Raw genomic sequence first — 25,019 nt, forward strand, 5'->3', positions numbered from 1 at the left:
TTGCCTTATTATTATTGGTCTTTTAAGAACTCTGTAATTTTCAAGCATATACAGTCCTCAGGTGTCCCAAATGAAATCAGCATGGGCACAATATTCTATCCTGACAGACCTGGTGTCTTCCTTCCTTGTACAACAGGATCCGGAACTCCATGACATCAGTTTGCTGGGTTAAATCAACTCTTACTCATCTTGTCAAATTCAGTACAGTCTAAATAGTGTTTCCATGTGTCCTACTTGCATTCAAGGTTTATTTCATTTTTTCAATTTCATAAGATTTCTAAGCTGTTTTGGTCACTGCCCCATTTATAGTCTGCATCTTCTGATGTCCTTATTCACTGCCACCTATCAAGTCAGTCATCTGCAACCTGTGCTAACATGAGATTCTATTCATCCTTGAGAACATTTAGGGAACAGGGAACGTGTTGAATAAAAGCAGGCCCACCACCTTGCCCACAGCTAAATTCCTTGTCAGTTACCAATTCCCATTGTTCACAACCCTTTAGCCAATCTCCCGTCTCTTTTAATTTGCAATTTTGCTCACATGCTGGCCAATATAAGTGAATTTTATGAGTAAGATGGGTCATGATACTGTTTTTCAAAAGAAGATATGTAGCTTCAATGCCCATCAATTTTTTTAAATTGTGAATCCTTTGTGCACTAAGTTTGTAATTCTGTTAAAAATCCTTTTTAAACTTGCCTTCTTTATCTGACATAAACAGATAGATTACTTTGTGCCTTATTGTTGTTTTCCAGATATGTACAGATGTTCCTTCTCTTACCATTTGTTTCATTTATTTAGGAGAAGTTGTATATTGTAATAGTCATTTTTTTAAAGATTTTGTGGTGATCAGTGGCAATTTTGTTCTTGTGTTTTAGCTCCTTAGAATCTGCTCAGTATTTTGAATTTGTTTTTAGGAAGTTGGTTTGTTCCCTTAATAATTTTAGTCCTATAAGGTTTGAAACTACAATCTGTAAATGCCCAGGTTTCTTTCCATTTCAAATCATGGACTAAATTAATTGTTTTATGATGATGATGATGATGATGATGATGATGATGATGATGATGATGTTCAAAGGTTAGTACTATTCTTTGAGTTTTATCTACATACATAAGTACTTATTACTTAGAGAGTTCTTATATATTTTATTCCTATATATTTGATTTTTCCCAAGGTGTTTGAAATCAGAATAGACTTTCAAAGGGCTTAATGAAACAAACACAGATGCCCCTACAGCATGCTTTCTGGTTCTGGAATGTACATATCATACTATAAGTTGCTCGTCAACCCTTGCTTTCAGCCCTCATTAACGCCCTCCCTGTCTTACAGCGGAGGTTCTGATCCCTCAGCTCACTTCTTAAAAACTATTTTCACCTCTACTCATCTCACCTGGAGTAGATGACCTAGCCTAATGCTTTAGTGACACAACTTCTTAGATTCCACTCCTGCCACCTAAAACTGGTGGGGGTTTTTTCAGCTTCATTTTCCCCTTCTTTTTCTCTCAGCATTGCGAGAAAACTAGGTTTACGCTCTGCACAAGGCTCTCCTTTCCCCCCACACTGTTATCACGTTATATTGTTTTTCTATTTCCATCTTATTAGACTTTTCTGTTCTTCAGGATCCTGCTTCCTTCCTTAGCAAGTATCCCCTAGTGAATAACCGTGTCCATGTGCCCCTTAAAAAAAAAAAACCCTGCCTTGCCTTCTCCACCCTTCTCCTCTCTGCCCCCTTTCTCTGCCTTTCTTTCTCGTTCATGCACAAACCTAACTCTGATTTCTGCCCACACGACTCTGCAGGGACTGCCCATTGGAATAGCCGTGCCTGCAACCTGACGAGGTCAAAAGTTCCCTGTTGTTTCTGCTGTTGTAGCACCTCTGCAGTGTTTTATCCCCCTTTTACTCATTCTTTTAGAGTTCTTGATTGCCTTTTTATGCATTCTTTGAGGGCTCTTGATTCCTTTCAGCAGTGTGATATTACTCTCTTGGATTCTCTTTCTACTCTTCCAGATGTTCCTTTTGTTCTCCTTCCCTGGTTTCTCTTTTCTACCTACCTCCTAAATGCATGTATTATCTATTTCTTCACTTACTCAACAGTTCAGGGAAGGGGCCAAGGCTCTGGATGGGCCTCAGGAACTCTAAGAAAGCACATGATTGTCTGACCCAGTCTGCCCCTCCAGACCTCACATCTCAGCCCTGCACCTCAGCCTCTTTGAGTTTCATGTTATTACCTGGGTGTTCCTTTACATCCTTTTCCTTTGATCACACTGTGCTCTTACTCCAGAACTTCCCCCACTCTGCCTGGTAAAATCCTTCAACTAAAACCCTCTTTCAGCCTTTTCGAATCCTCAAGTCAGAATTAATCTCTTGTTCCCCTCAGTTAAAAAAAAATGAGAGTCTCCATTTTATAGATAGTATGTTCCAGTGTAGGTTAGTTGACTGTTCACATATCTGTCTCCCACTCTCTTCTAAGCACTGATGGTTTGCTCCCCAGGAGATGGTAAACTCCTTGAGTATAGATCCTCTATTTATATGTATAACTCACAGGTTTTAAGCTGTATTATAATTTTTTAAAGATTTTATTATATTTAGATTCTCTACTAATACATAACAGATATTGAACTGTGTATAATAAAGCATTATAGGAAAATGGGGTGAAATGATAATAAAAAGATATTAAAATATACTTCAGGAAACTTTAGCGAGGTCAGTTTAATAAAAAGTAACATCAGCTGCCCAGGAATATAGAACAGTCATAAGCAGAAATGGCACGTTTTTATCGAGGAAGTTTTCAAACACTTTTGTAGGTTAATGAACAAATACGGCTTGAAAATAAGCACTGGACTGTGTGGTGATTGGAAAACACAAAATGGAAATCCAGAAAGATGAGTGACAGGAGAGTGATAACACATCTCTCTAATCTTATGTTTTATGGTATATGCAGTACAGGTTTTGAAGCCACAGAAACTCTTTGGAAACCATTCAAAAACAGCCTGGTCCAATTTCAAACTTTTGCACTTTTGTTGGTGGCTGCCACTTTTTGCAGTTTTTCTAGCATTTTTGTTGTAGCATCTTTATTTTTTCTCAGTTTTATATATAATCATTATATCCTTACAGGAAGGTAAAGGACAAATTTTACATATTTTCTTTTCACTAAAAGTATATTGCATTCTTTTTTTGTAACAGATTCATTCCCAAGCACAAAACAACCCATTTAAAGAAGATGCTCAGCCTTAAAGGAAATGGCGGTGCTGCTGTGTCCATGGCCCTTCCTTTTCAACCGGAGCAGAGAGATTCTGAGAATTTATTGAAGAATTTTAATTCAGAGTGTGATGCACACCCTGGCCTTGATACTGTGCAACAGGAAAATCAGGGTAGCTCATTAATGCAGGAGTCAGACTTGAAAAAGTCCAACTCATCAGATAATTCAAGCTCTCATCATGGGGAAAATAAACAAAATCTGACTCTTGATCCCTGTGACATTTTGGGTGGAGTTGGTGATCAGCAAAGACCGCTGCACATTGTCTGGCCTCACAGGTGGTAAGTCAAGACATGCAAATTTACTAAGAGTTGTAGAAGTGGTAATAGAAAATACATTCTGGTGATTGACTTATTAATTTGCTGTCCCTATAGCTTTAGAAAAATATCATTTTAATTTGTTGATACTACTAATGTGGTGCCAAGGTAGTCTACTCAATATCTTTATATAAATGGTAATGTGCCTTAGATTAAACTTAAATTACAGATAATTATTTGCATTGATTTGCTCAACTAACAGTAGTAACTAGGCACTTCTAGAAAATCACTTGTTCAAGAAGTTTCAAAATGTAGGAATACACACACATACATGCATTGTTATCACAAAACTATTTCATATGTATACATTTATAAAGCAATATTGCCATTAAGACAAGAACAATTTTCATTATTTACTATAATATGTTGACCAGTTTCAACTGGATGACTTTATTTTACTTGTCATGATGTATACCAATTCATTTGAAACTCTTTCCCTTCACTCAAATACCTCTGTATTGTGCTAAGCAAATTACTTTCTAGCTGAATCTTTTCTAAACAGAGGAAAATCAACTGCAGCATGTAATCTCACCAAATATAAACTCTTAAACTTAACCCTGGTTCCTATAAATTAGGATTTAAAGAGGTAAAATGTCCTGATAATCTTTTGGTATTAGGCATGAACATTTTAATCTAGTTTTTATTCCTCCCAGTTAGTTTAATCTGCATGTGGCCTGATTAGAGTTCACTTCCCCCACAGATTATGATCTCTTTATTGCAGAGATGCCGGGCTGATCATTAGGTCCGATTTTCTGAGAGCAACTGTTTGCAGGTGAAGTAATAAGCACACCACACCGGCCGGGCAAAGCGCCTTTGCCGAGGATTTGACTTCCAGCACATTAAAACTCCAGAAGCTTTCCCAGTTGATCTGCAGCATCTGGTACCTAAAGGGATTTTCATCTTTGATTCTAAATGTATGAACATAAAATTTAGGGATTGAAAGTTGATGTGGAATGTGTTTTTGGATTTGTTTGTTTAACTTCACACTTCCAGCATAGCCTTTCTAAGGAAGTAACATGTATTTTTAAATTGTATTTTACTTAGAATGTGACAGATTTTAGTATTCCTTTATGTGATTTTAAAATGCTATGGGTCTGGATGAGATCAACCTGTTTCAAGGTAAAATAGATGTGGTAATTTACTCCCTTCTGAAAGTCTTTTCTTTTATTCCACTAACCTATGGTTGTCTCTGAAGTAATGTTTATTGCAAGAAAATCAGTTCTAAGAAGTTTGGTTCTGAGAAATCACAAAAATGTTCAATTAAATAATTTGTAGGCTGCAGTTACAAAACAGCAATATGGAGGAAAGAGTGAGAGCCATGTTATTCAGTACTTTGCACAGAATGAGACAGAGCTGTGTTAATAAAATTAACAATATTAAATTGAATAATTCCCTCCCTTCCTTTGTATATTTTTGCTTTAATTTAATTTAATTGCCTAAAGTTAGTTGCTTAAAGAGATGCAGCATTATGTTTGTGCACATTCTTATTGTTAAAGCTAAATTATTTTTAATTTGGAGAAGAGGGAAAAAAGCCGCATCAGCAAGAGTAAATGCCAAAATATAAAAGTAACACATTCATCCTTACGGGTAATATAGTAGAACATTGGAAACTTGGAGGTTGCCAGACACATAGCTAACATTAGGGCTAATTTTGAAAATCTAGCGTGCAGTCAATTTTACTGATGCCTGGGGACATACAAGGTAGAAGCTGACAAGAGAACTAATTTTGTTTGGGTTATTTACTGCTATGCATCATCCGTGGGTTCCCGCCTGACACACAGCTATATGAAGGGGGATATTATCACACACTAAAAATTTATGTTGACATTCGATATTTGTTCAATATGTCAGCAGTATTACTTTCATAATCAAAAGAGTTAGAAAAAGAGAAAAGAAAAGCACTTTATGCTCATATAGATATATCTTTTTAATAACAGTCTATAAGGTTAATATAGTTTACCTTTGAGAGTATACAATGAAAACAAGCAGGGTTAGGAGGGGAAATGACAGAAAGCATCAACCCGAGCTGTTTGTTTGCCATTACCTAAGCGAGCCATGTCAGCTCTCTGGCCCGCGTCTGATAGCTATTTGTTGTACAGAGAGCACAGCATAAAAAAAATATCAAACTCTTAATACTATTGTGTGCCCATAACCATCTGTCACTGCTAGCCTGGAGATGAGAGGAAGATTACGAGGAATAAACACTGAGCCGCCGAGCATTGGTAAAGCCTTCGGGCAAAAAACTCTTGTGGGGACATCAAAGACATTCTAATTCCGAGGCAGTCAAGGATTACAGTGTGTAACCTGTGCTGACAACAGATAAATGACTGGCAATATTGTGCCAGAGCTGTTGGGTCCTGCATGGAGTACTGATGATGATGATGATGATGTTATCTTGCAGAATGGACTCTGCTGGGATAATTTTATGATAAAACACTTTTTTCAAATGCCACTGGGTCTAGGCAGACATTTACTAGCTACAGGGGTAGCAATCAGTTTCTTCAAAATTTACTGTTCTAAGCCCATTAGAGTTCCAACGCAGCAAGACTCTTCATTGAAAATCTAAAACGCCTATATTTTCTTTAGGAGAATTTATGCAAATGTTGTGAGCTGAACTCCTACCCTTTAGTGGTAGATGCTTTATCATCTGATTTATGTAAATTTGCTCATAAAAATACAGTTTATTTTTAATTGGTGAATATGAATTAGAAAATTAAGATTCTGGTTCAGCATTCATCAAACATTCCCAGCTACAAGCACACATTTATTTAGACCCCTGATCATATGGGTGGAAATCATACAATTGACCAGTCACTATGAATTGTATTCTGAAGGGAACTATGGTTTCTACTAGAAATGACCAGGGTCATGTTTCTTATTCAATTGTCTTGGTTTATGCCTCCCCCTTCCTTGTGCTTCCCATGGTCTTGTCAGTATTATGAGCTACTTTAACTCCCTGCTTGAAAGGGGAGGTTTTCTTTAGCCTGAAAGAAGCTCCTCAGTCTGTTGCATTTTCACCTTGGCCATGTATCTTTCTGCAGAGAAGGTGTTTCGAGACAGGAGAATGCATTGACGGTTGTTTCCATTGTAAACATAAACGAGAAATGAACACTGGCGTGGGTAATAGGCTGTTTAGACTCTGTCATTCCCTTGCCTAAGAAAACAAAAATAAAACCCTCCCTCCTCATCATCATAAAAAACATGCCCATGAAATCATGCAGTTGCGGTAGCCAACTCTAAAAATGAAGTGATACTGACCTCATTGTGTTAGTTCCACGCTGGGATCATGAATGGTCTAAAATATAGTGTTAGCCTCTAACATATCTCGTATTAAGTCAACCAAATGTAGGCCCACTTGCTAGAATATGTATCAAAATCAAAAGTGACATTTTCTAGAAGATACATTCTGGCTTTAAATCTGTGTTAAAATGTCTGTGCATGAGAACAGGCCCTTAAATGCAATGCTTGCCCCCTCTCCTCATTCTTTCTGAATCTGAGCTTGTCAAGGATTATAGTGTGCAACCTCTGCTGACAGTAGATAAATAACTGACAGTATTTTAGCAGAGTTGCTGGGTTCTCTACAGAGTAATTTGTTTTCTCTTTCTGCCCAGTCTTTAATGTTTTGTTATAAACATCTATAGCAAGGCACGGTTAATAGAAATGACTTATAGAGAAAGTTCTGTAAAAAATAGGCTGCAATTGGCAATGCTTGTTTTTTTTAAACTATTTTCTTTCCAAATATTATAAAAATAATGTAATATTATGCCAGACTGCAATCTTTATGTAAGTGTTCTCTGTATTATAATAAGCACAAAAGACACGCTGCTAGAAGGGACCCCAAAAAACAAGTTTAGAATACACTGAAAGATCACTCATTCTCTCAAGTCTGCAATTCTCAAACTCTTTTGATCTGAAGACCCCTTCACACTCTTAAAAATTATTGAGATACTAATGAGCTCTTGTTTATTGGGATTGTACCTATCAATATTTACTCAATTACAAATTAAAACTGAGGGAAAAGTTTTTAAATCTACATTAAATTATTTTAAAATAGTAATAAAGGACAAAGTACAGGTAAACATAAATAATGTACTTTTATTAAAAACAACAATTCCAAAACAAAGTGGCAAAAGCTACATTACATTTTTAAAAATGCATGATGCCTGTCTAAGTAGAAGAGAGTTGGATTCTTATATCTGTTTAAGTATTTGATCTGTTGCAATACGTTGTTTTGGTAAAAGCTTATAAAGAAAATCCTACCTCTCAAAGAGATGTAGTTGGAAAAGTTGAGTGTTTTAATGACCCATTCAGATTATTGTGGGTATCCTTCTTTGATATTATTTTAGAACTTGACAAGTAGGAGCTCCCTAAAGGTTCTCTGTAATGTGAAATCTGAAACCACATCAATGAGTTTTTTATGCTCTATCTATTAAATGCAGTTGGAATGGATTTTGTGACGTCATACATTGATGACTTGGAAAATACAGGTTCGCTGCATCGTACAGATCTTCCAAATGTTGACACAATTTATTATATAGTTTTTAAAAACCACTTTTGTTAATATCACCACTGATCTCATAAGAGAAAATTTTGGCTGTTGAGAAGCTGTTGCAAATGCAATTTTTCTAAATTCTAATGTTCACTTAAAAACTTGAATTTATCTTTTCAACAGATATTTTCAGTTGTTCTCCTTTAAATGACAGGTTCATGTGGTTCATATTTGAGAAAATGTCTGCCAGATAGCTCAGTCTGACTAACTATGGTTTGTCTATTAGCTGTTCTTTGAGGTAAACTCTATGTTTCTTGAAAAAACTACCTTGGCATGTGTGCAGTAGGCGTACTTTATGTGTAATTCCCATTGTATTATACAGAATATTAAAATATGTCTATTGAAGGGGTGAAATTTAATAAAATGAGTGAGCTTTACCGCTTCTTTAAGGACGTTCAGACTTCTTTTTCTTTTTTCCGTTTTCTTTTACTACAAGGGCAGGTGGTGAAGAATATAGTGCCTGCTGATTCCGTTTGGTGCCACTGCTTTGAATCATGCTAAGGCAACCAGTGCTTGTGCGCTATCAAGGCATGTGTCAGTACAGTAAAAAAAGGCAAATTACATCTAAGTATTCTTATGAAAATAGTTTGACTTTGCAGCTTCTTTGAACAGGTCTTGAATACTCTCAAGAATTTATATACTACCCTTTGACAACCACTGTCAAATTGAACTGTTAATGACATATGTAAATATACGGTTGCTACCAGCCACTGGAATTGCCTATTTTTAATTCTCATGGACTAAGTTTTATTGCCCTGAAGATTAATATAGTACAGGTTTTGGCTTAGAAGTTGATAGCAAACAAGTATTTATCATATATAGAAATCTCTCTCAGACCAAACATGATTTGCCTCAATGTGGGCTAAGTAGTTAGGAAACCATAGGATAGCGATCAGTGACATAAGAAATTCTGTTCTCATTGTAAAACTCTTGTGAGCGGCCCATAAGAAGGTATATATTATGGTTAAGAAAGATGAGATGGGAGTGGAGTGGACTGTGAAGCATGTTAAGGAGTTTGAAGTTATTATAGTAGTTATGAGTTCTACCATGACCTTATCTCTTAGAATGTGGAGAAATTATCAAAGTTCTTCACTTAAAGGAGAGTGACTTTTTATAAGCTATATGGTATTTGCAGCACTTTCCATAAAGTAATGATAAATTTATCTGCGCAAAGTTGACATAGTTAACGATATGAATTTTGAAAGGAAGAAGTCTGATCTTTGAGAAATAAAAACAGTTTTGAAACATACTTAGGTAAATCACTCAAGTAAGCTATATACACCATAATATTAAAAGAATTTGACACACTGTTTTTAGAAACTTTGTTTTTAGAAACTTTTTCTGACTGGAAATAAATGATTGATATAAAATGGAAAATTATGCTTTATTCATTGGTAGTAATAAATTGATTTTTTTATTTTTTGACTTTCTGAGGTTTAAAAATACAGATTTAAAAACAAAATTGATGACTGCCTTCTGAAAGGGTGTGTTGTAGATAATTGGATGATATGCTTTTCAGGCCAAAATAAACTTATCTTGGTTTTCTTATTGCAGAGATAACTTAGAAAAAGTTTGGTGAGTAGGCCATTTTAAATCTCTCTAGCTTTACTGGTCATTACCTTTAATAGAATACTTTTGGAGGTCAGTCTTCAGGAGGCATGCCAGGCTGTGAACAGAAAGACAAAGTGCTAGCTTTTGGACACTAACATTCTTTGTTCTATTTCAATGTTCTGTATAAATCTGTTTTTCTAAGAGAAGAATGATCTTCATATAATAATAGTTTTGGAAAAGATGGTCATGTACTCTGGCCTTTGAGTGCACTCCCCCAAAACTTCCTCAGACCTGCGAGAATCCATCTTACTTGTTCCGATCTCTTAAAAAGATTATTCCATAGATGCTTTTCAGTAGGACTATTCAAGATTTAACTATTCTTTAATGTAAAGAACATTTGCCCTCTAGTTAATTATTTTAGGTAGCTAATTGTCAGATTGATTAGTAATAATAGCCAGTAGCTCTTTGAAAGGGATCATCTGACCTGTTCTGTGTTTATTCATCAGCCAGGCACTCAGAACTCATATGCAGTAATAAGGTTCTAACTGTTTATAGTCATTCTCAATTTCGTGGTAAGTTTCCTTCAGTTATATATTTTTATAACCTAGAGTTTTTTTGATTGTTTATTTTCTAGTAGTTTGCTTTTGTCCTTAAAGAATTTGAATGAACTCTAGCATTAACAAAAAACTCTCTAGATAACTTTACTGGAGTTTGGTGGGGGGGGGAAGTAACAAAATTTCAGGCTAAAATTATCATGTGCTATATCACCTAATAGTTTTATTTTGTCCTCTAATGTAGCACTATTAGATAAATATATGGGAATCTATTTCAGGATTTTGAAACAGTAATAAGAAAATAGATAACTAGGAAACTCATGGCCAAAAAAATAGCCTCACCAAAATCCTATTTATAATTTCCAAAATTCCATTTACTGGTGCCTTGCTGACTATTGTCCAAATCATTAAACTTATAAAGAAAATAAATACAGATTCAACATGTATTTTCTCATCACCTCTTGGGTTATTTTTAACTTTCTAACATATCATGTCAGCATAAAGAACTTCCACCTATAGTAATTACAATCTTGGTATTGTTATCCCTAGAATATCATAAACTAAAACTCTTGTTACCCTTTCCTTCCTAACTTTTTTTTACTAAACTTGACTCATTTTGTAAACATATTAATTGCTGCAAAAGATGGTATTTGATTATGGTATGCTTTTGACAGTCATCTTCAACTGCTGAAGACCCATGTCTGCTTTTAAGTCCTTTGTCACCACTCTATTGATCAAATTCTTATACAAGACTTCATTTAATTAATATCATAGGTCAGGGGTGGATGAGTTGGGAAGTAGATAAGCTGGCTGATACAGATAGATGGATGGACAGTTGGGTGGTTGGGTAGATAGATCATCCATTTCTTTGTTATAGTTTTTTTCATGTATATGATTGTATGTGTGTTTAAATACATTTTTCCTTTCTAGTCATTAAGCCTTTCTCCACACCATGCCAGTGGACTCAACCCCTCTTTAACTAACCTACTCGTTTCCTCCCTTTTTCAAGACAATTTCCCTCCTGTAGCTCTTACTGTGTGGTGTTTTTTGTCTTTCCATGATGGTAGTTACCATTACATTTCTTTAGGGATGCCCTGAAATCTTCTCCCTACCATAACCATCTTCTCTGATTTAAATTCCAGCGATGTGTGAATCCCCCTGACTGTGAATTTCCATGCATCAAGGGCACTGTGTAGTCCAGTGCACCCCATAAACATGTAACAGAACTTTGCACTTGCCACATGCCTCCCAGCCCTACTCATTTCAAGTTTTAAATGGTGTCATTTGTTTTAGGTCTTAATTTCCTCCAGGATAGAGACAGAACCTTTTTTGTTTGTTTGCTTGCTTGCTTGCTTGTTTGGGGGGATTTTTTTTAATAGTATCTAGCCCCAGAGTACCTGGCAAGTAGAGGTACTTGGTTGATGTTACTTAATGTTGATGATGATGAATTGTCCATCACCTGCTTAATATAAGTCCAGTTGAGGACAAATTTCTCTTCCTGGGAAGAATGACAGTGAAAATGTAGAGAAATTCAGTTTATCAAATGACAGGTGGAGATGATCATGTGATCAGCATTGCTTTTTCAAAGCCTATGGTTTTTTTGGTTTGTTTGCTTTTTATGAATTGCCTTTATAGGAGTTGTAAATATGAATTCTTCAGGAGTTTGTTAAAATAGAACAATTCATTTTAACAGAATGGAAGTAATGTTTGGGAAGAAATGCTCAAACTGGTTAAGACCAAAGAAATTTATAAGTTGTTACTGAAAAATAAATCCAGAAGGGAAGATCCCTGTAGATTATTTTTTCACCTACCTCTCCATCATAATCCAGATATTAAATCATTTTAAACCAATCCACTGAAGTAGCTTTTAAAAGTCTTATTTAAAACCCTAAGTGAATGAGATCCAGTAGCTTTTCTAGGTTACTAGACTGAGGTTTAGTGACCAGATTTTTTTTTCTTGTTTTTAGTGAATCACACAAAAGATTTTAAGGTAGAATTACAATAACTATTATAAATTATGTAAGGTTTTTTTCCCCCTTGTATCTTCTTTATTGACTATGCAACTAATTAGCTATTTCAGCACTATTCGAACTAGCATGTTTGTTGGTTAAACAAAAGAAGGAGAAAATTCAGAAACACAAAGAGGCGAAATGTTTGAGATTTGTTCCTACTCAGATGTATACTCATAGTGCCTATCTCCTGTTGAAGGAAATAATTTATCGTGATCTTAGTCAAGAGCATTTCTCTCTTTGCTGTCCTTTTATATTAATTTAGATATGTTTCTAAGATGAGAAACGATGTTACTTCTAATTACGGTTACATGTAGTTAATTTCCTTCTTTTTTCTTAAGCTTGGTGTGAAAGGCAGTTTCTTCCAAAAGAGGCGGGGGGAGCTGGTTACTGGGAGGGAAGAATACTGATAGAGCTGATCTTCTTGTTGCCTTAGCAACAGATTTATTTATTAGGGGTTGAAATGACATGAGTTAATATACCACATACCTGCTGATCGGCAAACTCCCCTATTTCAGCTGCAGTTGACAATTAAGTCTTGGACAGCTACAGCCAGGGGTTAATGTTCCTCATTAGGAGAACTAGGTCATTACTGGGAAATCAAGGCACTTAAGGCAGCATGGGTAAAATACAAAATTCAGCGTCTAGATGAGTGAGGCTTTTTTATGTTAATTAACCTTATTTTCCTAGGTTTAAAAAAAATCTTATATGCACATGACAGTGGATCAATTAATTGAAAAAAAGGGCTAGTTTACTTTACTCTCTGAGTTGTCTTCATTTCCTTTGCAAGGATTTCATTATTTTATGGAAAATTCTTATGTCTATATGATGAGTAAAAAGGGTATTAAAATTAAGAAGGGAATCATCATGGAAATCAGCTTTACCACAAGGGAATGAGCAAATAAAAGCCTTGGAAATGAAAATAAATAAGCTTTGCTAATACCTCACCTAAGGAGCAGAATATAAGCCCATCAGAGCTGAGAGACATTTAGAGGTACTTCTTTGCTTCTTTATTAAGCAGTTACATAGTTATTTGACCTTCAGAAATGGAAACTTTGGAAAAGTGATTCCAAGTGGTTTGTAAACATTCTATTTGCAGAAAGCTGTGTAGCAGTTTAACAAACAATAACTTTCCAGTTCATAATTGACTTTTTTTAATACCAATAAAATTAGATACATTAGTTGAAAGTTTTTATTAAAATATCTGAGTGGGTATTTTTTTCACTTGATAAGTTTATAAATAATGTATCAAGCCCTTTCTGAAAGCTTTGTTTTCTTATTTCTTTAAAGAGTCTTTATGTTGAATGGGGGGTATTTACAGAGTAGAAAATGATTTATTGCCCAGAATTCTATTTTATCTTCATTACTATACTGCCGCCATTGAAACCACTTCTTACCAATTCTTTCACTTCTGGTAACTTTCTCTGTGGCCATGGATGGCTAAAAGATAATCTTACCGTCTTTATCTCCTAAAATATTATGCCTCTTCAACTGAAAAAAAGAAAATCACTAAAATTCTCTTTCTACCCACATGCTATAAACTATCCTTATTAATGTAAAAATAATCGAGTCCCAGAGACTTAGTGTAGAACTCGTATTGTTATTTCTCTCCCCACCAAAGGAAATGTGCAACTCTCTTTTAACTGATTAGCTCTCAGTGATTCAGTGTATGTTTTCATCCCTCTCCTCCCCAAAAATCATTTTCCTGTTATTTAAGTAAAACCTGGCCCTCAGATACTTCTTTAGAAAATATCACTCCAATAAACCTCTATTGTATCTCATATATGCCAACTATCCTCAGACTTACCATAAAATTACTGTTTCAGGTGGCACATCTCAAGGCTACTTCCTTCAGGAAAGTATTTCCACACTGGAATTAGGCATGATTTTTATACAACTAACCCCTCTTCACCTACCGCAGTCAGTCCTTGATTTTAACAAGAACACTTTTAAAGGAGAAATTGTTCTCCCAATTTCAGAATCACTACTGAAGAGCCAGAATTCTAGCATAAGTAGGTATGAGAGAAGCTATTTCCCCAAATTTCTTTCTTTTGATGGGGGGGAACACAGTCGAACCACATTTTTCAAGCTCTACTGCCATTTACTTGAGGTGGCTGCATGACTGGGTCTTAGCCAATAAATGTAATAAAGGAAGTGATATGGGCCACTTATAAGCTTCGTACATAAAAATTTGTCACCCACATTCTCCCATGTTCTTTCTTTCTCGTGACTGAACTGATACAGAAGACACTTGTTGGTGGCAGTGCTTTCTTTGACTTTGGACCTTGAATGACCCCATGGGTCCAATGTCCCCCTGGGTTCAAATGTCCTTCTGATCTATACACCCCCCTAATACTCTTATATGAGCCTTGTATACTTTTTTATCCATTTAATGCAGTGACCCTACCTTAATGAATACAGAAAGCTACTACAATAATCCAAACAAATATAGTGGTGGTTTGACTGGAATAGTAGCACTGGAGATCATAAATGGAGGATTTTGGCCTGAGTAAGTAGATAAATTAAGGTGCTGTTTACTGAGATGGGGAATAGTGGGGGAGGAAAACGGTTTAAAAATTTTGAATTTAGACATATTAAGTCAGATGTCTTTTAGTTATACTGTGGAGATTTCAAACTGGAAGCTGATAAATAAGTGTTATTCAGATAAACAGTCAATAATGAAGATAGAAATTTGGGAGTTATCAGTGTGGATATGCTTCAATTCCTTTAAAACATTTAAAAAACATATTGTATGTTTAAGTTTCCTGATTTTAAACATTAACTTTATACTAATTCTATATGCAGCAGTCATAGTCTAGTTATAGTTATAGCCTAGTAGGGTCTAGTCTCTATGTAAGTCTTGGCTGTCAGTTATCAGCCTTGTACCTTCAGACAAGTTACCTATTCTCTAACTTCACTTTTCTTATTTATAAGATGGGAATAATGTTAACTACATTACAGAATTGTTCTGAGAATTAAAGAAGATGATATATGTAATTGCGTTAGCACAGTTCCTGGCACAAAATAAGCACTTACTAAACATTATCTATTCTTAGTAGTAAATAATACAGAGTACTTCATTAGCTCACATGGGACTCTCACTTTTGCCCACTCTCTCTTATTGGTTAAAATCATTTTTTTCTTAACTATCCTAGAAAAAAGAAAAGAAATAGCTAAATAAAGTCATCTTTTTTCATCTTCATTTTCAGCCTACCCAAAACAAGTACATACTGTACAGAAAAATGGAATTAAGCTACAGAGCAAACACTTCTAAGGAGGAGCATCTGCCTTGTAAATGAAGTCTATAAAAGGCTACCAAATGTCCCTTCACATTTTTTATGATTGTTAGTTAGAGTATTACTAAACCTGGATGGAATTTTTTTTTTTTTTGAGGCTCTTACATCAAGCACCCACACTGTAAATACCACAAATTATTTCCGTTTTTAACAAGATGGCTGCTATGAGCCCTCACTTAAGAATGGCAATGCCATTTTAGCAGGAGTTCTGTAGTTTTAAAGATATGAAGCACTTTCTGCCTATATAATTGTCACATTTTCAAGCACATTACTTTTTTAAAAAAACAACCTTAATGGGGTATAATTTATATGTCAAAAAATTCACTTTAAATATACAATTTCGTGATTTTTAGTAAATTTACAGAGTTGGCACAACCATTGCACAGTCTAGTTTTAGAATTTTTCATCACCCCAGATAGAATCCTCGTGCCCCTTTATAGTGAATCCCTGTTTTTACCCCTGTCCCAGGAAACTGCTAATCTGCTTGTTCTTACTATAGATTTGCCTGTTCTGAAAATTTCATATAATTGATGCATACAATATGCAGTCTTTTACATCTGGTTTCTTTCACTTAGGATGGTGCTTTTAAGGATCATATATCAGTAGTCCTTTCCTTTCTAATGCTGAATAGTATTTCATTGTATGGAAATAACTAACACCTTTTGTTTATTCATTTATCATATGATGAACATTCGGATTGTTTACATTTTTTGTAGCTGTTATTCTTGTGAACATTTGCATGTAAGTTTTTAATGTGGACACGTTTCATTTTGGGGGAGTTAGATACCTAGTAGTGGAATTTCTGAGTTATCTAATAAATTTGTGTTTAAATTTTTAAGAAACAAGCAGATCACTTTTAAGGACAACCCCTAGTAATGTTTACTAGGCTTCTTCTAAAGGCAAGCACTTTGCTAAGCGCTAGATGTAGTCAACTTCTTCATTATTCACTATAATTAGAAGAAAATATATTCTGATTATAAAAATAAAACCTCTTCATTATCCATGAACTTAATGTATTCTTTCAAGTGTTTTCAGGGGGAAAAAAATCTATTATCTTAATGGGTCTATTATCATAGACTGAATGTCTGTATGATGGGTAGCTACCAGCAATTCAGAGATGAAAGGTAGCTGGGCATGGTGGCATGCACCTGTGGTTCCATCTACTTGGAAGGCTGAGGTGAAAGGATTGCCTGAACCAAGCAGGTCGAGGCTGCAATGACTGTGAGCATTCCACTGTCCTCCAGCCTGGGCTACAGAGTGAGACTCTTACTCAAAAAAAAAAAAAGGCAAAAATGAAAGGTATCATCTTTAGGAACCCACAGCCCAGAAAGGGAGACAGATATACAGCCACATCCTCGCCACTTTTTAAAATAAAGCACATCTAGGCTGGATGCAATGGCTCATATCTGTAATCCCAGCACTTTGTGAGGCCAAAGCGGGAGGATGGCTTAAGCCCAGAAATTTGAAACCTGCCTAGGCAACATAGCAAGACCCCAGTCTCCTCAGAAAATTAGCTGGGCATAGTGGTGTGTGCTTATAGTTCCAGTTACTCAGAAGGCTAAGGCAGAAGGATCACTTGGGCCCAGGAGGTTGAGGCTGCATTGAACCGTGAACATGCCACTATACTCCAGCCTGGACAACAGAATGAGAGACACCAACTCAAAAAAATAAAATTAACTTAAAATCAAATCCATCTAAGTTCAAACTTCTGCTTTTTTCCCCTAACCTCTTTTGCACTCTACTTTGAATGGTACATTTATTCCCTCATACTCAGCTCCAAATTATTATTTTGTTTGATTCCTCTTCACTTTATATTTGTTTCTATGGCTCTTGTAACAAATTACCACAAGCTTGGCAGCCTAAAGCAACAAAAATGTGTTCTCTTTACAGTTCTGAGACCAGATGTCAGAAATCAGTATCACAGCATTGAGCCATGATCGTGCCACTGCACTGACACCTGAAATCAAGGTGTCAACATGTCCCAACTCTTTCCAGAGGCCTAGGGAAGAAACCATTCTTATGTTTCTTCTAGTTTCTGGTGGCTGCCAGCAAACAGTCCTCATTTTGTGTCTGCATCACAGCGTACTTGGCTTCCATGGTCACAGTGACTTCTCTTAGGTCTGTGTGAAGTCTCACTTTGCTTCCCTCTTATGATATGTGTGATTACATTTAGGACCTACCTAGCAATTTCAAGATACTCTCAGATTCCTTAACTTGATCATATCTGCAAAATCCTTTTTCTGCCATATAAACTTTTTTTTTTTTTTGGAGACTTGATCTCACGTTTCACTCTGTCACCCAGGCTGCGTGGCAGTGGCACAATCACAGCTCACTGCAGCCTCAACCTCCTGGGCTTTGGTGATCCTTCCACCTCATCCTCCAAGTCACTGGGACTTTAGGCCCATGCCACCGCACGTGGCCAATTTTTTTTTTTTTTTTTTTGTAGAAAAGAGGTCTCATTGCCTAGGCTAGTCTTAAACTCCTGGCCTCAAGTGTTCCTCTTGCCTTAGCCTCTCTAAGTGCAGGAATCACAAGTGTGAGCCACCATGCCCAGCCTTAGACTTCTTTCTGTTACCTTTTCAAAACTGGTAACATTCACAGGTTCTGAAGATTAAGATGCAGACATCTTTGGGAGACCATTTTTCAAACTAATACAAGTTTCATATACAATTAATATTGAAGTCATTTATTCATTCATTTTATACTTCTTGAGCATGTACTGCATGACACAGAGTGAATCAAATGTTGAAGATGTAATGGAGAGGAATAATTCACACACACAGTTTCTACCCATTTGGAGTTTACAGTAGACGTTAATCAAATAAATTTTGCCTGAGATAAATGTTACAAAGGAGAAATGGAAAGACAGAATAATATGTAGTTTTTGTGTAAAACTATCACATAATCATTATAAATGCTTTAAGCAGTACTGGAAAATTCATATAAATAAATTTTTAAAACTCACTACAGAAAACTGCATAAATAATTACTATTATTATTTTTGTTGTTTTATAGTTTTTTATTATCCTTTTTTCCAATTAGGAATTGAATGTGTAAATAATTACTATTCTTGATAAATAATTATTACTTCTTTAATTTCATATTTCTGTTTGGAACTTAAACATTTTTGATTTTTAAAGAAATTACCCTAGTTATTTTAATATACAAAGTTACATATCCACTTCATCTTTTCTTATTTTTCCCTCTTGCACATTAGACCTTTTCTTCTGCCCAAAGAGCATCCTTAGTAATACTTTTAGTGAGCGACTGTTGGTGACAAATTTATCTGAAAAAGTATTTTATTTCTTAATTGTTCTTTGAGAATATTTTTGTTCAGTTTACAATTCTAGTTTGAGAGTGCATTCTCTCAGCTTTGTTCTGCTATTGAAAAGTTGTTTAATCAGCCTTTTTTCTCTGGTAAACTTAAAGATCTTGTTTTTGTCTTTGGTGTTCTTCACCTTCACTATGATATGTTCAGAAATAGGTATTTTTTTAAATCTTTCCTAGAATTTGTTAGCCTTATTAAGTCTTTAAGTTTGTGTCTTTCATCAGTAGTAGAAAATATTTACTATTATATCTTCAAATATTGCTTCTGCTTCATTCTCCTCTCTCCTTTTGAAATTCTGTATTTTGATCTTTGTCATTGTCTCAAATTTCTTAACCTTTCATATTTTCCATGTCTTCTTATAATATATTCCAGATTCTGGATAATTTGTTTAAGTTTGTCTTCAAGTTTACTAACTCACTCTTAAGCTATGACTAATCTGCTTTTAATTGTATCTTTTGACTCTTTAATTTCAATGATTATATTTTTTATTTCTCAAACTTTTTTTTTTTTTTGAGTCAGGGCCTCACATTTCACTCTGTCACCCAGGCTGCAGGGCTGTGACACAATCACGGCTCACTGCAGCCTCAACCTCCTGGTGAGCCTAAACGTCCTGGAGGATGATCCTGCCACCTCAGCCTCTCAAGTAGCTGGGACTACAGGCGCATGTCACCACACCTAGCCAGTTTTTTTGTTTTTTTTTTTTTTGGTTTTGGTAGAGATGAGGTCTCACTATATTGTCTAGATTGGTCTTGAACTCCTGACCTCAAGCATTCCTCTTGCCTCGACCTCCCTAAGTGCTGGGATTACAGGTATGAGCCACCATGCCCAGCCTCAAACTTCTTTCTGTTACTGGTTATTTTTAATATTCCCTTGCCCTTTATATATTTAGACTCATTTCTTTAAACACTTCCAGCATTCTACTTTTATATTCTATTTTTGATAATTCTTGGATCCTGAAAACTTTGCGGGTCTGCTGCCTTTTCTTTGCTCATGGTGCCTTGTTTCCTGAATGTTCATGACTTTACTATGAGCACCTATTTTTTGGAATTCTCTCATGTAGAGTTCTTACAGATCCACCTAAGTTGTGTCTGGAGTTCTCCTGAGGAGATGTGTTTGCCTCTGTTCATTGCTTAAGGGAACTACCAGTCCAGAACTACTTCACACGAAATAATCAGTTAAACTTATTTGTTTGTTTGTTTGTTTGCTTGATTGCTTGCTCAGGTAGCTTGATGTCAGATTTTAGACTTGCATGAGGATTGATATGAGATTAGGAAATTGCAGGGAAATTTTACTGATCTGTAACAGTAACATCCATCTTTACAGCATCTCTCCCATGCATTATTTTTCTTTCCATTCTATTCATATTCCATACTCCTGGTTCTAATCCTTATTAATGCAAACCTAAACTACTTAATAGCCTCCTAATTTTCTCTTATCTAACCTTAGCACCCTCTAATTTATATCCAGGGTAACTATCTCAACCCATTAACTTCTTCATGTCATTTTGTTCAGAGACTTTCTGTGACTTTCACTCTTTGTCAATGATCTCAATCCTGGTTGCCCATTAATATGCAGAATTTTTTTTTTTTTTTTGAGTTGGAGTCTCACTCTATCGCTCAGGCTGGAGTGCAGTGGCACGTTCACAGCCACCCCAGCATCAACCTGCTGCTAGACTTCAGCGATCCTTCCGCCTCAGCCTTCCATGTAGCCAGAACTACAGGTGCACACTACCACGCCCGGCTAATTTTTTTTTTATTTTTTTATTGTAGAGAAAAGGTCTCACCAAGTTGTCCAGGCTGGTCTCAAACCTGCTGGCTCAGGTAATCCACTTGTCTCAGCCTCCCAAAATGCTGGGATTACAGGCTGAGTCCAGCCAGAATTTTTTAATATTAGGAATACCTGTCCATCTTATACCAATTAAACTGTTAAACTGGAATTTCTGAGAGTGGGCCCTAGCATCAATTTTTTTTTTTTTTTTTTTAACAGAGATAAGCTCTTACTCTGTCACCCAGGCTGGATCACAGCTCACTGCAGCGTCAACCTCCTGGACTCAGATGATCCTTCCACCTCAGCTTATTGAGTAGCTGGGACTACACCATGCCTGGCTTTTTTTTTTTTTTCTTTCTTTTTTGTAGAGACAGGGTCTCACTATGTTGTCCAGGCTGGTCTTGAACTCCTGAACTAAAGCAATTCTGACCTAAAACAATTCTCCCATCTCAGTGTCCCAAAGTGCTGGGATTACAGGCGTAATCAATCCTCTTAAATATCCCTGAAAATTATAATGTCCGGCCAGGATTCAGGACAGCTGGTCTTCTGGGGAAATTTTTTTAAAGGAATTGCCTTAATTCGGCAAATAAGACCTCATAATACAGTGGTGTTCAACCCTGGCTGCACATAGAAAATGCCCATACTTAAAGCCCCAACATTGAGAGACCCAGTTGGTCTGAGATGAAGCACAGGTATTGGTATTTTTAATAGTTCTCTATGATTTGTAACAGGCACGGTTGAGAACCACTTTCCTGGGATCATAGATTTACAGGCTTACTGGGACCAGGCTAGTAATTAGAGGAAGGGTCTAGGTGGGAATTATGGAAAACTGGATAGCAGTTCCACTCAACTCTTACTGATTGCAAAACATAGCCATTAGTTTGCAATTCTTGCTGTACTGCATAGCCACATCTCACTCTTCTAAGTCAAATCTCAAGAGTACTTGAAATATGTATACAAGTGTGCATATGTGTGTGTGTGTGTGCATGTGTGTATTTCCAGCCAAAAAGTATGAGGGTATGTTTACCTTGCTTTTTCCTAACTCAAAGCGTTTGACTCATGTTCTGCTCCTTATCTGCAGTGCTTTTTTTTCCCCCTGTCTAAACCATCACCATTCTCTACGGACCACTCATGCTTTCTCTGCCATAACATCTGAAAGTTGAGTGTTTGGGAAAGGACACCTTGCCTGACATGTCCCCTATAGTCTTACATAAACCTCCTTCCTTTGGGCTCTGTTTATTTTGTCCACATTTCTTTGGGAGTTAAATAAAACAAAGCTTTATATGGTTCATGTTTTTTATATTTTAGCTTTATAATTACCACAAGTCAGTTCTATGAATGGATATTTATTACATTAAGGAAACAATCATAAATTGTTCAACATTATTTATATAATATAGTAGATAGATTAGAAACTAGAAGGTCTTACCATGTGGATTATTTAGATTTAAAAACACTAAGATTTAATAAGAGGTAATTATAGTAAATGATGTGATGAAGATTTAAGGAGGAATAAAACAGTATCTCAAAATCAGATGTGTACTGGGGAAAGGTGAATCAGTAGGGATGTCTTAATTAAAGTTACAGTAAAAGCAAGCCACATTTATTTCTTAACCCAATATATTTATATATAAGGCATTTATTTAAAAACATTCGACTAATATTACCCTTTTAGACAAAAGAATTAATATTTGTAAGTTAGCATAAGAGCCATGCTAAATGAACTTGAACTATAGTACCAAATACAAACAACCCAAGATGTAGCCATTCACTAATTTGGTTATTCACAGATTCAACCCATATTCACGTGGGTAAGTAAGTTGCCTTCCCCAATGTCCACATATGCCAAAATGTAAAGTCTACACAGCTAGACTGCCTGGTTTGAATCCCAGCTCTGCTCCAGCCTTGCCCCTTGTCACTGGGCACTTTGAACAAAATGGGCAAGTTGTTTACTGTCACTAAGCTTCAGTTTCTTCTTCCATAAATTAAGAATGATACGTACAACATAGAGTTGTAATGATGAAAGGATTTAATCTAGCTATCGGTTTTAGAACAGTTCCTGATTCATATAAGTGGTCTACTGTATAAACTTTTGCTGTTATTATTCATCTGTGTTTCTCTGTAATTCAACTTAAGTTCTAAGAATGGATTTGACCACTGGAAAAGATGGCTTGGTCTCAACTAGCATATGGCCACACTGACATCTTCTGAAAAGAAAATTTTCTTATCTGGTTCTTGTTGATCACCTCACAGTGTTGGTTTCTACTGCATTAAGTTCCCATTTGCCCGCACACTGCATGGTTCATACCAGTGTGCACTGCAGGGGCCATTCAATGTGTTCATGCTGGCTCTACCTTTATCTTGCCCAGGGTCTCAGAAAATTGAGTTTCTCTCCTATGCCAGTGGACCTCAAAAAACAGCAAACTTGGTTTGAGACTTCCCTGACCAGGCTATTTGTTTTTCTTAATTGTTTCCATGCCTGCTGATCACAGGAGTGCCTGCAAAGCTGCCACCTCCCTGGATTCTAGAGGAAAAGGCACTGGCCAGGGTCACTCCCCCATCTAAACTGACTCTCTGCCACCCTGTTCCTCCCAGTTTTCAGCCTTGAATATCTAATCAAGAGCATCCATGCTCTCTCCAACTTGCCTTTCCCAGCCCATGAGTTGTTTTGGGGTTTGGGGGGACAGGGGAGTTTGTGATAGTTAGAAAGAGTATTGAGAAAAACCTACTTGGTATTATTCTTCAAAACTATTGTTTAGACATGAGCCTCACAATTTTAATGCAGAAATAAATAATTAACTGTTTGTCTTCTCTCTGTATTTCTATTTAATAACCCTACCTTAAGAGCAGAGACTATAGAATGTCTTTGCCCTCATTGCTGGGGAACAGGGGAGGAGTGGATTTGCAAATTAGGAAATACCAAGGGAGGAAGCACATTAAATACATTGATTAATACTACAAACATTGTCCTTTTACACATGTATCAATATGACTTCTTTGAGACTCCTGCCTCAGAGAGCTCCCGGATCATTGCAGTACAGTATAATAAATGAAAACCCCTAAGAGGAAGCAACTAATTCTGCTTGGAAAAGTCAGACAACGCTTCACTGAGGAAGTGAGGATAATTGAAAGAGGGATTCCATTAGACATTATTTTTCAGCTCCTGAGCCACAAATGTTGCAAGAGACAACAGTGAACTAATTTGAATGGAGTCCAGAAAAACTCCTCTAGTGCTGGAAATAGTGTTTATCTTCATGTTTCCATTTGCAATTCTAAGATCAAGGTGAACAGCTTGGCATACATAAGCCCTGGTGTTTGCGGTTGTGCCTAGTCTAGAGTGAAGTTGATGGCAGCTTGATATCCCCAGCCCTACCCGAGGTCATAGAAACAGCTCATGTCTCCTTGTGCCAGAGTTCAAGACTGCACAACTGGAGGCTATTTTAAAAGTTTAACCTGTTGCAGACTTAATCCTTATTTGAAGAGCCAGCTTTCAACAAATGTGAAATGGATGAAGTTTTTTCATAGCAGGCACTGCCCAGTCATACTTCTAGACATTGTTTAGCCTCCTTTTGCGTGAGCCTTTTACCTCTTTTCCAGATGCCCCAAACTTTCTTTTGTGATATTTTACACAATTTTTATCATCCATTTACACTCATCACATTTCAAAATCTTTTTCTCTTGACCTTCCTGTAACCATCTGAACTTACATTTTATTAGTGATCTGTTTTAATACATTAGTCACAAAAGAATAAAAGATGTACACATACATATTTTTAGATTAAATCACACTGAGGTATAAATTTTTGCTAATGTCTTAATGTGTTATATCCCCAGGGACTTATACATTTTAAATAAGGTTGCTTGTTTACCTGCTTTTCCAAAATGAAACCCAAAAAGAGAATTTTCACTTACTCATTTAACCATCCATCCATCAAATAATATTTAGTACAAACCTGCTGTGAACTAAGTGCCTTGCTAAAACTGTACTACTAAGACATAGAATAGGCTGTGCCTGGAGGAACTTCAGACATTGTTAATAGTAATAGATGAAATTTAATGGACAATGAACTTATCTCTAGAATCATAGCATAGGGAGGACAGCCTCTGACCTTGACTAGAATTTAGACTCCTTGAGAATTGGGTCTCCTGTTCTCATTATTCATACATGTATTCTAGTATCTTGTACAAAGTCTGCCCAGTACACAGAGTACTTAATTCTCCTTCATCGAATGAAGTCCTGACATCAGACAAGGATATTCTTGTCCTGAGGCCAAAACCCACAATAGGCAAGAGATTTTTCTTTTGTTCTGAATTTTTACATTTTAAATAATAGTCTGTAAAAAATAATAAAAATTAAATGCTCCCTAGAGCCATACCAAAATATTTTGCTAGCG

General features: G+C 36.1%; 1 protein-coding gene across 4 annotated transcripts in view; it reads left to right on the plus strand.

Annotated features, from left to right (window-relative positions):
* The window catches only part of GTDC1 (glycosyltransferase like domain containing 1), a 290,620-nt gene that overhangs the window by 225,051 nt on the left and 40,550 nt on the right, over positions 1 to 25,019 (plus strand). For all 4 annotated transcript variants that reach the window (XM_021710851.1, XM_021710852.1, XM_008054918.2 and 1 more), the window contains one exon: positions 3,182 to 3,535. In XM_021710851.1, coding sequence (XP_021566526.1) covers positions 3,182 to 3,535 — 354 coding nt within the window. The remainder of the gene's footprint in view (positions 1 to 3,181; positions 3,536 to 25,019) is intronic.

This window comes from Carlito syrichta, unplaced genomic scaffold (genome assembly GCF_000164805.1).
Source record: "Carlito syrichta isolate Samal-C Ts95f unplaced genomic scaffold, Tarsius_syrichta-2.0.1 Scaffold301613, whole genome shotgun sequence".
NCBI lineage: Eukaryota > Metazoa > Chordata > Mammalia > Primates > Tarsiidae > Carlito > Carlito syrichta.